Source organism: Corvus brachyrhynchos, unplaced genomic scaffold (assembly GCF_000691975.1).
Source record: "Corvus brachyrhynchos isolate BGI_N302 unplaced genomic scaffold, ASM69197v1 scaffold115, whole genome shotgun sequence".
NCBI lineage: Eukaryota > Metazoa > Chordata > Aves > Passeriformes > Corvidae > Corvus > Corvus brachyrhynchos.
In genome coordinates, this window is record NW_008239553.1 from 22,851,274 (window position 1) to 22,865,919 (window position 14,646).

General features: G+C 41.1%; 2 protein-coding genes across 3 annotated transcripts in view; one reads left to right on the plus strand and one right to left on the minus strand.

The window, feature by feature from the left end:
* BBOF1 (basal body orientation factor 1) overlaps window positions 1-4,215 on the plus strand; it is a 7,336-nt gene extending 3,121 nt beyond the window's left edge. The window contains 4 exon segments of the mRNA XM_017741647.1: window positions 282-406; window positions 531-875; window positions 877-1,019; window positions 1,500-4,215. Of these exon segments, the coding sequence (XP_017597136.1) occupies window positions 282-406; window positions 531-875; window positions 877-1,019; window positions 1,500-1,614 (728 nt within the window). The 3' untranslated portion in view covers window positions 1,615-4,215.
* A 144-nt stretch (window positions 4,216-4,359) lies between these two features.
* The window catches only part of ALDH6A1 (aldehyde dehydrogenase 6 family member A1), an 18,367-nt gene continuing 8,080 nt past the window's right edge, over window positions 4,360-14,646 (minus strand). The window contains exons 3-12 of one of the 2 annotated variants that reach the window (XM_008639599.2): window positions 12,374-12,448; window positions 10,841-11,002; window positions 10,179-10,257; window positions 9,324-9,626; window positions 8,491-8,612; window positions 8,057-8,246; window positions 7,171-7,352; window positions 6,580-6,759; window positions 6,290-6,388; window positions 4,360-5,886 (exon numbers count right to left, since the gene is read on the minus strand). In XM_008639599.2, the coding sequence (XP_008637821.2) occupies window positions 5,782-5,886; window positions 6,290-6,388; window positions 6,580-6,759; window positions 7,171-7,352; window positions 8,057-8,246; window positions 8,491-8,612; window positions 9,324-9,626; window positions 10,179-10,257; window positions 10,841-11,002; window positions 12,374-12,448 (1,497 nt within the window). In that variant the 3' untranslated portion in view covers window positions 4,360-5,781. The remainder of the gene's footprint in view (window positions 5,887-6,289; window positions 6,389-6,579; window positions 6,760-7,170; window positions 7,353-8,056; window positions 8,247-8,490; window positions 8,613-9,323; window positions 9,627-10,178; window positions 10,258-10,840; window positions 11,003-12,373; window positions 12,449-14,646) is intronic. The other variant, XM_017741663.1, reaches the window with a different exon arrangement.

Here is a 14,646-nt window from a genome sequence, read left to right on the forward strand (position 1 = left end):
CGACCCCTTCGCGAGGGACAGCTGAACACCGAGCGAGCCCGGCGGAGAGGCGCGGCAGTGGCCGGGGTCTTCAGCACGTGACAGCACGGAGAGGCTGAAGCGCTTGTTCAGCTCGAAAAAAGGGAAAGCTGGTAGGGAATCTGCTGGGTTTGGCTGCATAGAGAAAACGGAGCCAAACTCTACTCGGAACACAATGAAAAAGGAGCCCTATGCTGTGGCTCCCATTTGCTCTATCACAAATTCTTTCATTTCACCCCTATTCCTACTCTTCGAAATCTAAGTACCAAGCAAACCCCTTTTACAGTTAGAAAAAAACCCTGAAAATGGAAGTGAAAGTTCAATTACTTTAGCATCGTATTTATTGAATAAAAAGATACAAAGCTCTGATCCCCAGGACATTGATGAGGTCAGTTGGTAGGAGACTATTTTCTTGCTTATGTCCCAGTGCTTGCTTTCAGCTTATCTAGTGTAAAAGATCTTACTTGGGCATTTTTCCAGCTGGCGTATTTTCTTTCTTTTGTATTTTCCAGCTGGCGTATCTATCTGTTATTTTTTCTCCTTTTCTGAACTTCCTCAGCACTGCACCACCATCTGTAACCAGACATCTGCAGTATAAAGTGGAAACACTGGAAATGGCCCTACGGCACGTGGCCAGAAAATCTGTGAGAGAAACTGTGAAAACACAGCGCCAACCAAGTATGATGGAGATCGAAAAACTGCAGCAACTACTAGAAATGAAGGATTGAGAGATGCACTGAGTAAAGAACGTAGCCCAGAATATCTTAAATGACGGGATTGAGGTGGAAAGGTTCTATATAGATGCTCTGTAACATGTGAATCTGGAGATCATATCCAGTAGAAAGCATTAAAAGGAAAAAGGCCCAAACTGTCTGTAACAGAAAAACTGTGGAGGCATGTGCAGGGAAAGAAAAATTTCTTCAAACCAACACATTGAAAAGCAACATAAATAGCACAAATAATGTGCACAGAGACCTAGAGGAAGCAAATAAATGCTATTGGTATGGAAACATTGAAAACTAGTCGCTATCTTCCTAGATAGACACCTAAAAAATCCTTTGCATGATAATATTTTTTGGATTTGGAATACTTACGGAGACTTCTCTAGTGAGAACAACTGTATGAGTTGCAGTATCCTACAAATTAGTAATGACTTTGTGGGCACCTAATTTCAACGAGATTATAACTTTTGGGTCATTATTTCTATGGATTAAACTAAAGGTAAACTCAAAAGAGTTCTTTGCATATTCTGCCATGTCCTATGGAATTTGATAGAGAACTTCCAGTATAGATGTGCTTCTGTAGTTTTATTTTAATAATTATTATTGCTTCTTTTTTATTTTATAGGCTTTGCTTTTTCTGGCATTGCTCTTTCGCTTTTTACTCATTCCACTGAGCTAACACTGTTTTACATATACAGAATCCATGAGTGATATGTCTTTGAAATTTTCTAATACACTGATCTTTTCCATGTTTTTCAGGAGAAAATAAAAAAAACATTTTGAAAAACTGGATATCAGTAAGTTGACATGGGAACAAAAAGAATGTGTTCTGCAATTGCTTTTTGTCCAAATGAATGGCACAAATCCATGGTAATCTTTTATTTCTTCAGTAGGTGGATGCTGAACAGGGCTGGTTACTCCAGGCCAGGGGATTCCAATAAGTTCTGAATCTAACAAAAGAATCTAGCTGTGGCTTGGTGTGAGGTACTTTTAAGTTTTTGAAAAAGTTGATATACTATATACTGATTTTGTACATGCACTAGACTATACTGCTAGATCTTTGTGTACTGTGTCAGAAGAAAAACCTGTGGAGGTAAATTTTGGCATTGCTAAGGTCAAGAGTAGAAGTCAGGAGAATTAACTTTGCTCAGTGCAGTGGGATTTATTTTGTTCAGTCATTAATGGATCTCTATCCATCTTTACCAAACGAGTAAATAATGTCTGTTGTGACAATAGCCCTCCCCATGCATATTTCCTTATAGTAAGAGTATTGTAAAGCAAACTTCCCAGTATTAGGAAGTACAAATATCCACAGCCAGATTATGAAAAGTTTACTTACTCTATGGTTCATTGCTCTCTGCATAAGAAATGTGGGAGCATGACTTTAGCGATATCTAAAATATAGCTTACACTGGAAATTCAAAGTTCAAGCAGAATTAAGTAGATTATAAGCTGTGAACTGGGACATAAGATCTATAATAGTGTATCTATATGCACATGAATGTTTGTGTGACAAGAGTGAGGAATTTTTTATTTATTTTAAAATCTGTTGTTGTGTTGATCTTTCAGCAGCAGGCATTTAGACTCAGTTTTCATGGGAAAAAAAAAGTCTCATGACCCCCTAAAGCCTTCTCTTATTGAAAAGCAGCTTTATATTTTCTGGAGGATGCTCTTGTGAAAGTCCATTATCATACAGGGAGACACATTTTCAGCTAGCCACAGTGAGTTTTGATTAAAAAGGCAAAATCTATGCAGCTGATGTTGCGTTCAGTATAGAATCAGGGAGGGTGGACCATGATGAAGACTCATATGCCTGATTTTCAGATATCAACTCAGATACAACTTTATTGCTAATTATAACACTCCAAGGCAAGCAATGTCAGCTTACCCTGGAGGAATACACAGGGTGGGGTTCTGGCATGCACGGCTTGTCAGATGTGAGGCAGTCAAGCACACAAGCCAAAATGTAATACTCAGACATCAAATTACCAGATAAAGTTCATAAGCAGGAGCCCTGGAGGCATTTATACATAAAGATATAGAAAGATGTGAGACACTTCCTTTGGAAAGGTAGGCTGCCACTTTCCAAAACGGAAATGGAAGTGGATTGGAGCCTTTTTTTGACACAGACAGAAAAAAAACCCCTAGGAGTGGAAGTCACAGGGCCCAATTGTTAGAGGTGGTTAAGCCATTTTAAAACAATTTTTGGTCTTAAGAGTATTAAATAGCTTTTAGAATCTACATTTCAGTGCCTTCTAGGCAAGAAACTATTTTTAATAGTATTCAAAGGGTTGACTATGAAATTGTATTTTAATAGTCTAAAGAAATTTATTATGAGATACTTTAGATTATACTTTTGTATAACATAGAAGATACATTATTTAGCTTATTTTTATGTCAAATATTAAATAATAAAGGAGAATAAGCAGATGAGTGGAAAGCAGTAACAGCAGTGAGATGAGGCAGGTAAATCACAATCAAATAGCATCTGCAGCTTGATATAAAAAGGTAGTTCATTATTAAAAAAGGAATGTACAAGATTTGTATTTCTAGTACAATTATTTAAAACTATTCACGTAAAAATGTTGTTGGAAATATGGATAATTAGAAAAGATGTTTGCACAAAAAGATCATGCAGGTGTCTAAAATATATCTGGAGAAAGTGCAGGGGTAGTCCTGCAATTCTTCAGGGATCAGGTAACCTTGATAATAGACTGCTTTTGTTACAGGAGAGGATGGATTTTAGAATTTCTAAAGGAAAGATATAATGGGTTTTAATAGGACAACAGAAAAGTCAGAATAGCAATACTGATTAGGGAGAAAATTAAGGCATTTTGAAAGTAAATTACTGTAGACAGTATTAGAGGCTGTTAATTAGTATTTCTTTCCTAGGTGCTTGAGTGAATGCCAATGTCTTAATGGTAATTTACCTAGAATATTTTACCTTTGCAACACAGAAAATACTTCTCCCAACCTAATATTTATTACACAGCAGGCCACATTATCGGATTCATCATCTTCTGCAGTGATCCTTCCACATATTCAGATGTTAACACCATAGGGCAAATAAGGCAGCTGTACACTTCCCATGAACAGCAGCCAGCAATTAGCAACTCATCTGCACTATTTATTTTGAAAGTTAGCTTCTGACTAAGGCTGTGAGTTCGAGATCCCCTGTCTGTTGCACTGCTGCTTTGACCGTGTGTTTGAAATCCATCTGAAATATACTTATTTTTCTCCTTCTTAAAGAACTTATTCTTGCCCAAGCCAGGACCTTGCAAGACCCTGTAAAAAACACTAGGATTTGGACTAGTGGTTAGAACCCTGTGTATAAAGAGTTGGTACAACTTGGTGAAGATATATTTTTATTTTGTAATAAAACCATTCACGTGAAGCTGAAGAGATTCTGTGATCAACTTATGTGTACATGGAAACAGAAACAAGGCATTCCTTGAAATGCTGTGTGAGGAAATCGATACAGACATCCCTGAAATACTGTAAAAGGAAGATGTATACGTGGGTTACAAGAGTTGCAGACTCTTGTAACCCCTCCCTGTGAAGAGGGGAATAAAATCAACATCACACCTACATAAGGTCTTGCCAAGGAACAGTCATAGTCTGCAGAAATATATTAGAATGTTTTTAATTCACAATCAAATTGCAAGGTGAGAATTTCCCTCTAGTGTATAAGATGAAAAAACAAGATACAAACATTAGTGAATGCACAGCAATTGCACTAATACAGAGCTGTCAGGTACAAGGCATCTTTACCAGAAGGCAGGATACGAAGTGTTCACATTCAGATTGTTTAATTAGAACAAGTAATGGTTACAATCATTAGAAGAATATTATTTTCCATGAGTGCTTGAGTGAGATCCCTGCAGATCCTTCATGGCTGCATCATCTTTCAAGAACCAGAAATAAAAATATAGGTTCTCCAGCTCCAAATGCACAGATTCCTAAAACCAGGGTATATATACTAAGCCTTACTCTTCTTTAGCAATAGGAACTTGCAGTCCCAAGAGTACATGACTGTGTTTCAGCAAATGTGACAAGGAGTCAATCAATCAACATAAGAAATACAGCTACAATCAGGAAAGGAAAACAACAGACAAGGCCTGGCTACTTTGTGATTAAAAAATGTTTCTTTCTTCCTACTGACCTCTACTTGCGCTTCATTTTATTCAGACCTACATGATGCTGTGACACAAAGATACATATACATGGTTATGTTTCTGCTTCCCCAGTTTCATAATGTTACAGGACGTGTAGGCTTGTATCTGTTAGCACAGTGAAAAGGCACCAAATAACTTTCAGGTATAATGGAATTGCTGGCAAGCTTGAGCATACAAGCCACAGACAGAACAGGAACAGAAGTTTTCAAGCTGTCAGAGGCACAGTGAAGGTCACTGTACCATACAGAAATTTCTTTCATCCTCAGACAAGCAATCAAATATGCCTTCCTGAAAAACCTGTACAAAGCTATTTCCCAGTGTTTTGGAAACTGCTCGACAGGTGAAAGACTGACAACTTGCTGTCTTCATCATATGTAAAGTCACTTCTATGAGACACCCAAGGTGTCCCAGTTATGTCACTCAAAATGACTACACATCTTTGAGTAAGGTGAATTCAGAATCTTAATATGCAAGATAAAGAGGTAAATAAACCTGCTACAAGATGTAGCCAGGAGTGAGTCACTAAGGCTAAAGATACTGAAGTGAAAACCAGAGTAATGTTCAAGTTCATAGGGTCTGGAAAGAAACACAAATTAGAGCCAATCTCACTGGCTGCCCTTTCAGTTAGATAAGGCTGTTTAGCCTGTGATGGGTTGTAGGAAAAAATTAGTTCAGCTAGCCAAAAGAACACTGATAGAAACAGAAAATCCAGACTGTGAGTCACATGAGCCTGCCTGATCTGCACAGAAACAGATCCTTGAGACAAAGGAGCTTTCTATTCATTCTCAACTAAAGGGTGATAGTCAGGACAAAGCTGGAAAGTGCAGCATAGAAGGGCACCAGGAACAGCATCTGCAAAGGCTGATTTAGTTTCCCATAGTTGGCATAATCACAGCAGGCTTGGCAATGGTGGCATCTTCCTCTTTCCATTGAGAAATGATAGTTTTCAGCTGTGTATAGAACTGCACTCCCTGGAGGAAAGCAGAGATCCACAGATAAGATATTTGGCCTCAGGTTTACGCTAGTGGTATATCAAACAGTTTCTGCTTTATCTACACAGGATTGAGTTTTCTTCTGTGGAAACAATTCTTGTCAGCCTGTTCTTTTTACCAGTTCCACAAAGATTCTGATTCTGTGAGAAAGCTTGCTAGTTATTGCTCTCTTCTCAAATCTCCTAAAAAGAGTTGCATTTTTATACTGAAGGGAAAAAGAATGAGGACTTGGCTATCTATGATTGTGACATGCATCTAGTTTTCAGTTTCCTGGTTGTAATGACATCCTCACTAATGAGGTCTAATGACCGTCTCCCCATTGCCATTTATAACATGATTTATCACAATTCAACCCAATAGAGTACTCTAATCAGAAAGTTACCTGTTTGCCATAGAAATTGGTGTCCCCTCTGAAAGAAGCACGAGAGCCAGTGAAAGAGAACATGGGCAGAGGTACTGGGATTGGAACATTGACACCCACCTACACCAAAGGAAAGCCACCATATTAGTCACAAGAAGTAGCAGATTGCACAGCACTCTCCAAAAGCTTCTGATTTTGTTTCCTTATATCTGAGGCTGGGTACTGCTGGCTGAGAGGGCAGTGATTACAGCTGAATGGTTACCCACTGTAAATGGTGAAGGCTAAAAGCAACAATTCTAGCTGGAACATACCTGCCCCACATCTACTAAGTGAGAATACTTCCGAGCTGTGGCTCCATTGGTGGTGAAGATTGCAGTTCCATTCCCATAGGGGTTATTGTTCACCATCTCAATGGCATCATCCAAAGTGTCTGCTTCCAGCACCACTAGGACAGGCCCAAAGATTTCCTCCTTATAGCAAGTCATGTTTGGCTGCCAATACAAACAGCAGAAAAAGCAGCTTGTATAAAGGATATCATAAAAATATTCTAGTAAATAGGATGTAAGAAACACACATGCTATTAGTACTCATGATATTCCTAGGATTATTGATCATACTGCATCACCACAGGCCATCCTTCAGTCCTGCTTACCTCTTCACCATTTCCCAAGCCCTGTCCTCTATCTAGTCCACTAAAGCAGGCACCACTTTTCATCTCCAGAGTGCTTTCTGCTTTTACTGCCTGCATTACAATGAGTACTTCATTGATACTGTGCAAGGGAAGGCTGAGCCATTTATGGCCTTTCTTCCTGGTGCTCATTGATTACTGACTGATTTGGCTAACCCATTTTTCAGCTGACCCTGCAATATACACTAACAAGCACTGGTTTTGGTCATCTTACCTTGACTTTGGCAAGGATCGTTGGCCCAACAAAATTGCCATTTTCATAACCCTTCACTTTGACATTACGTCCATCCAGGAGAAGGCTGGCACCTTCTTTTACTCCTTTCTCAATCAGATTGCAAACCCGTTCCTTAGCTTGGGGACTGATTAGAGGCCCAAGATCTGCTCCAGGCTGGTCTCCTGTGAAGAGGGAGAGACACCAAGTTTTTAACTCTTGACAGCTTCCTCTTCATAGACATCTGGGAGATAACTGCACTGGCAGGAAAAATCTGAAAATCCTGATGTTTCTGAGACACAGAACAAAGATTTGAGACATTGATGAACAGGAATAATAGCCTGCAGCTTTCATAAATCAACAAATAAGAGGAGTCATAAGCATAATTTTAGATCACCAGGAAGCCAAAATTCAACAACAGATTCTTCTCAGGAAGGAAGCTTTTCCCCTTTGCAGCACTTTATTGAATAGAAACAAAAGATAATTCCCCTAGAATTAATAACAGTCTAGCTTTTCCAAAGTACTTGTTTCCATTTTTCTTTTTTTATTGTATGCTTACTGCAAACTGGAAGGATCTTAAAATGAAGTTGCTATATAAATGGCAGATTTGAGTTAAACACAGGATATAACCTCAAATCTCCAGTTAAAACAAGACTGATCCTGTAAACATTGCATCACAGTCCCACCAGCAAGCTGAAAACATATTCCTACCTCTGAGTCTAGGGCTGGGTTTCCCAATCCAGACAATCTGCTAGGTCCAACCCCTACACATTAAACCTATGGTGCCAATAGCTCCAAGGGTCACAACACAGTATGGCAGATAAGCTGACCTAGAAAGCTGTGGTTGCACAGAAGTGAAGTACCTTGTAAAAATGATCACAGTCTGTACCTGCATTTACACGTAGATTTTTGGCTCTGTCCACAAGCTCTGGCAGCCATTTCTGAGCTTCTCCCACTAGAATTGCTGTAGACAGGGCCATGCAGCGTTGGCCAGCTGCTCCAAAAGCAGCTCCAACCAGCTGGTTCAAGGTGTTCTCTTTATTGGCATCAGGCATCACCACACCATGGTTCTTGGCTCCCTGAAATACAACACACACAGTCTCCCATTATTAACCACCCCAGACTGCTTCTTCTCTAGCCCTCTGGCAGTGACTTCTTATAGTAGCTATGACTGTTACCAACAGGCTGGCAAGAGAGCAGCCTTATCACTTAACTGTCAGCAGCAAAGTCAGCTTCTGCTGCTGAATGGCGTGGTCTCTCTTAACATTCACAGGCAACAGAGGCAGTCTATGTGCTGAAGTGTGCTCCATTCAGAGACATTACCATGTTGGCCTGGACTCTCTTGCCATTCCGGGATCCTCTCTCATAGATGTACTCGCCAGCCTGATTAGATCCCACAAAGCTGATTGCTCTGATATCCGGATGGTCACAAATGAAATTCACAGCTTTGAATAGGAAATAATACATTATAAATGTGGTGCACAACTGCTTCCTTCTGTTCCCATCCCCACAGCGCTAAATCTCTGTATCTTTCTTCTTATCAAAATTCTTGCCTCTGTTCTGCCTCTGTACATCTGAGTTCCCTGAAAGCCTGTCTGTGCATCTCTTCACTCACTTCTTAGCACACATACTCCTGCCCTGTCTCCATAGTCCTGGCTCTCTGACATCTCTTCATGCTTTGGGTATCTCCCAGGGTGTCTGAGCAATGCCAAAGTGAAGTTACTGTTCTCTATTTGTATCATCATGTCCTGAAGCTACTCGTGTGCTGTAAAAAATAGCAAGTTAGGAGCCAGAAAACTGGCATCCATTGTACATTCAGTGAGGCACTTAATTCTTGTTTAGGCTTCCTTGCGAAACCAAGATGATTTATCTACTTATTTCAGTTGCAGTTTAGGTTGCTAAATAGAGTTTGAGCACTTCCATGCCTTGGGAACTCTGACCCCAAGCCCCAAAATTTTGTCCACCATATCTCCTGAAAGATCTGGTGCAAGGTGTCAAGAGAATCTCCCACTCACCTTTCAGCTTCATCAATAGAGCTGAAGCATCTGTCCAAACCTATCTAACAGCAGCAGTCTCAGACTCTCCAAATGGTACCTCCCACTGAGCACACACCACAACACATGCACTCATCATCTCCCAGGAGGGGTTGTTATTACCTTCATGTTGTCCATGGATAATATTCAGGGTTCCATCGGGGGCACCAGCATCCTGAAACAGCTTGGCAAGGAACATTAGTGCTCCTGGTACACGCTCAGATGGTTTCATCAAGAAGGTGTTTCCACAAACCATAGCCATGGGGAACATCCAAAGAGGAATCATGGCTGGGAAGTTGAACGGTGCAATTCCAGCACACACGCCCAGAGGCAGGCGGTAGGTGTAAGTGTCCATGTCTTTAGTGATGGAGGGCATGGTCTCTCCAAGGATGAGGGATGTCACACTGCAAGCATGTTCAACCACCTCTGCGGCAGAAAGGGCAATACGCTGCTGGATGATCCGTTAACAATTAGTCCCCAAACTCTCTTTTCACTGCTGCCTTGACCCACCTCTTTCTTCCAGCCTCTTCTCCCACAACTTAAAACTCACTGTGCTCCAGAAAATCCCTTTGCTCTGCCAAGCATTGTGAGCAAATTATGAATGGATTCCCTCTTGACCACACTATACATCACTGTGATAAGAGCACAGACACAACAGCCCCAGTACAAAATGCACAGGTATAGTATTATTGTACCTCCTGGGACTCAACCTCAGACAGAGGGGAGAAGTCCTTATTCCTTTTTAGTAATTTGTAGTCACTCCTAGAAAAACAACTAACAACTCTAACAACTTGGAAGTGATTTAATGATACTCTGTCTAAGGAAATTCTTCAGCTTAGAGTTACAATTGATGCTTTTCTTTGAGTAGGGGGCTATAAAGGGAGCAACAGGTACAGAGCAATCAGTTGCTCAGGAGACCTCATCCCTTCCTGTGGGTTCTCAAACCCTCTTTTTTAACAGGAGGAGCCAGTAGCTTACGGAGGCCTCGAAACACATCTCCCTCAGCATCAGCCAGGGTCTTCCCTTGCTCAAAGGTGATGAGTTTGGAAATTTCTTTCTGAAAATGGAAAACACAGAGTTTATGAATGTTAGAAAAGTGCCCACCCATGAAATAGAGTGCAAGGATAAGACAGAATTAACAGGGAGTTGAACATCACAGTGAATAGACTGGATAGAACCCAGAAAAGCCTATACTGACTGATTTGCTCCTTGTAGACAAGAAGCCAATAACCCACACAGGTGACATTTTAGAAGAAATCATCCTAGGATTGGCTTGTACTCTTAATGCTTTCAGGTATGACACCACATACACACCAAAAAAGCAATCAAGCAAACCCAAAAACATAGTAACATACTTGTTTTGATCAACTGGCACATGTTCTATCAAGGCTCAAAGTTCCTTTTGCGGTCTCTTGGTAAAGTGACAAATTCAGAATAATATTCCCTAAGAAGCGCTGCCTCTCTGTTACCATTTGATGGGAAGTGTTTTGCTGCACCTCTCGACACTGTTTCAGTTGGCTCCTCGATCATGGCAATGTCTCATCAAGAACTCCGTCAACCCCAGGTCTCTTAATTTAGTTCCTAAAGTCAGCTGCAATGCAATCAGCCACAGCCATTCACACGCAGCCATGGTGTCTCACCAGATTGTCTTTGATGAGTTGTTGATAACGCAGAAAGATTTGCTGGCGACTCAAAACAGATGTTTCTGACCAGTTCCAAAAAGCCTTCTTGCAAGAAGCCACAGCTGCCTCCATCTCACTGGCTGTGGCTTTCGGTACACGGCCAACCACCTCATTTGTGGCCTCAAAGAAAAAACAAATTGCATCAAAACTCAACTTTTCCCATCTGTCCCCACCAACCATTCAAGAGTCCTTTCACAGCACACACCTAATATTCTTGTTCTACAAGGAGTTGTACTTCTGAGGGCAGAGCACAAAGGAGACACCTTCCTTGATTGCACACAAAAGGCCTGAGCTACAACTGGAGTAGTTCTGAAAACCTGCACTCCAAATATCTCAAATTAGGCACTCAGAAAACTGCAAATGCAGTACCTATTTCCAAGCTGAAGTAACTTGTCTACCTTGAAACTTCTAGAGAGTATAAGGCAAAAGTTTCTGTGGGCTGTGGTCTTTTCCCTCTCCATCGTCTTGGTTCATCTGGCTGTCCCTCTTGCACATTAAATGAAGCAATATTCCTTTGGGAAAAGCAGTACATGAGTGTGCAATTGGCATTGATGTTAGCTTACCTATACCCCTAGGCCAAAGTATTATATTTACAAGCAACCTTAGTTCTACAGTATTTTAACTTCAAGCTTGTTGCCAGTTTAACATCCTTCTAATGTTGTCTTAAAAATTAAATCTGCTTTGACATGACAAAAATTAAAGATATATCACTAAGAGAAAAACTATTCAAAACAAGAGGAAGAAAATTAAACAAGAACACGGCTATGTAGAGACCAAATGAGCTTCATGAACATGGCTTGCTGCTCTGATCATTTCCACAAAGCAAATGAAAATAGAGCTTTACAGAGAAGATTTAGAAAATGTTGTTTAAATGCTTACTAGGGAGGTCAGGAGGGTCAGACTTCTGAGTGCAACCTCATTTCCATTTGTCTTTGGTGGAGTACATAGACAAGTACAAGTGCTACTAATCTACGATATTTTGCACTGCATAGCATCCAACTTCTGACTTCTCTGTGATTATTTTGGACCACAGATAGAAGCTCTCTGAAAGGAGAGGAGCTTCAGCTGTCAGAGTTTTTCACCTTTGTACTCTGAGAGTAGTATCAGTCTCTATCAGGATTTCACATTCAGCTGGCATCAAATCACACCCAGTTCATTTCATATACAGGGTGAAAGACACCCTTCAGAAATTTGACATACTCATCACAGAGCCTTTCTTTGAGAAAAAAAAAAAAGTAACCAGAGTTTAAGCTTCCTTTCTGGAGATCAAAGATTTCCTATATGAGGGAGGTAAAGGAGATAGTAACTTTTCTGAGACTGACATTTCATGGGAAAAGGAAGCTGAGAAGCTGTAGTCTACCTTAAGATCCAAGTCTAAACCTTTCTCAAGCAACATATGTACACTTCCCTTCTGCCACATCCCTGAAGAGAGGCACGGACCTTTGTGGCACAGTGATCACTATTTATATAAACTGAGACCATTTCACTTACCGGATTGTGGATATCAATCCATTCAGTAGTTTTGGACTCAATAAACTTCCCATCAATGAAGAGTTTGGTTGTTGGCTGTGGAGGTCAAAACACTGGACAGTGAGTTATTTTTGTCTCAATGTTCCTAAATACCAGTGTGCCTTCATCATTTACTGCTATGTGAACCATTAGAGAGTCTAGATCCAGTCTTCACGGCAAGACCTAATTAACTGCTCTCTGCCCCATTTTTTCCTCACTTTACACCAAAATAGCCAAAATTCATTCTAAAAGCAGTTGTAGAAAAAATACATTCCTATGCTTGTGTTCAGAGTTATTTCAATCTATTTAATCAAAACCTGAAAAACTGCCACTCTTAAATGTTCAGAAGAAACAGTTAATAATTCACCTAGTGGGAATTCTGTGAACCCAGTGCAGATTGTGCCACTGTCCTATGTGCCTCCTTCCCATGAAGCCACTAAGCAGGTTCATCTTTCCAGTTCAAGCAGAAAATTGGACTTTCCCCACCCCCCTGCTTGGTCTTGCAACTAAGAGCAAGGAACCTCCATCTGTGGAGTTCACCATGACTGTCCTGGCTGGCAGCATACAGTCACAATCAAACAAAACCTTCCCACTCAGATGCAGAGGAGGGACGAGGAAAGTTTGGAATATGGGGTTCAGGCAAACATTGAACAGAACAGAAAGCAGAGGTAGAAGCTATCATTAGCACTAGATAGGCAACAAAACTGTACCATGCAGGAAAACAGATTGTGACTGTATAATATAAATTAAGAAACTAGAAAAGAGGAATTGACATTGGGAGGTAAGGAGAGAACTAGGAGCAATCAAGAACCAGTTAATCATGACACATGACTTGGGGAGAACAGGTAGGAGAAAGGGGAAATAGATCTGTTGTATGAATAACAGAATGGGACAGATCAATAGAACTGGGATATAAACCCAAATATATTGGAAAACTGAAGAAATTATGATGTGGAATTATGAAAGGGAGATGAGGACTTGGATGCTATCCAAGGTGTGTAATGAAGGAAAATGGAAAGAGATCAGAGGAAGAATTAGGAATATAAATGGTATTGGGTAGACAAGTAATGACAGTGAAAAGTGGATGAAAATGAAAAAAAATGAACAGCAATGTTAGTTGGAACAAACTGAGAAAGCTTGGAGATGAGAAAGCTAGGACAAGAACTGTAAAATAAGTCTGTTAATGGACAAGCAAGACCTACTGATTTGGAAAGCAACACTAGGAGAGAATTAAAAAGTTGCAGATGATTCTGTAGCTGGAATCGCACTTGGGGAACCGAGGCAGAAATCTGTGCCTACGAAAACACAATCTCCTCTAGAACCCGGAAGGAAGCACAGGAAATCTGAGTCCCTTGACTGAGTTCCTTGACTGTCAGAAAAGCTGCTGGTCTAAAGAATGACAAACTCCTACGGCTATCAATCACTCCATTAGCCCCAGTGCCGCGTATCTATGTAGCTGGAATCACACTTGGGGAAGCGAGGCAGAAATCTGTGCCTACGAAAACACAATCTCCTCTAGAACCCGGAAGGAAGCACAGGAAATCTGAGTCCCTTGACTGAGTTCCTTGACTGTCAGAAAAGCTGCTGGTCTAAAGAATGACAAACTCCTACGGCTATCAATCACTCCATTAGCCCCAGTGCCGCGTATCTGCAATGGAGCTACAAGCTCCAGTGCTTTCTTACCCACATGGACTTCGGCACAATGGAGTTCATGTTTTTTTCAAATTGCTTCAAAAGGGTATCTCAAAAATTGCACATGCAACAAAAGATATTTTAAGCAAGCCAGGAAATGCTGAATTAAGATTAACTACACTTTTTCCCCAAGATTGCCACCTTTTTTTCTGTAGAGAATGCACCTGCTGTGAAAACATGGACGGTAGTAAAGCAGACTCTTTGTGGAATCCTGCTTTGGAGTTTGGAGAATGTGCAGCCATGGACAGCGGAGGAAAAAAGGCAGTACAGCAACTAAAGCTGTTCGATACTGTCCGAAGGAAACCAGATCCTCTCTCTGTCGCAAACAGATGCCATGAGGCCAGTCCGGAGCCACCAGGAGTAACGCGAGGTGACTCCCTGACCGGCCACACCGCGATCCGCGGCAGGAGCTGCCCGGGCTCAGCTCCGGACTCTGACAAATCGGACATGGAACTATTTTCCGTCCCTCCCGTCGAACACGGGGGCAGTGCCGATGTTTGTTCCACCGGACCCACCGGGGTTCCAGCCGAGCCGGCGGGTACGGCTTTATCTGAGCAGACCCC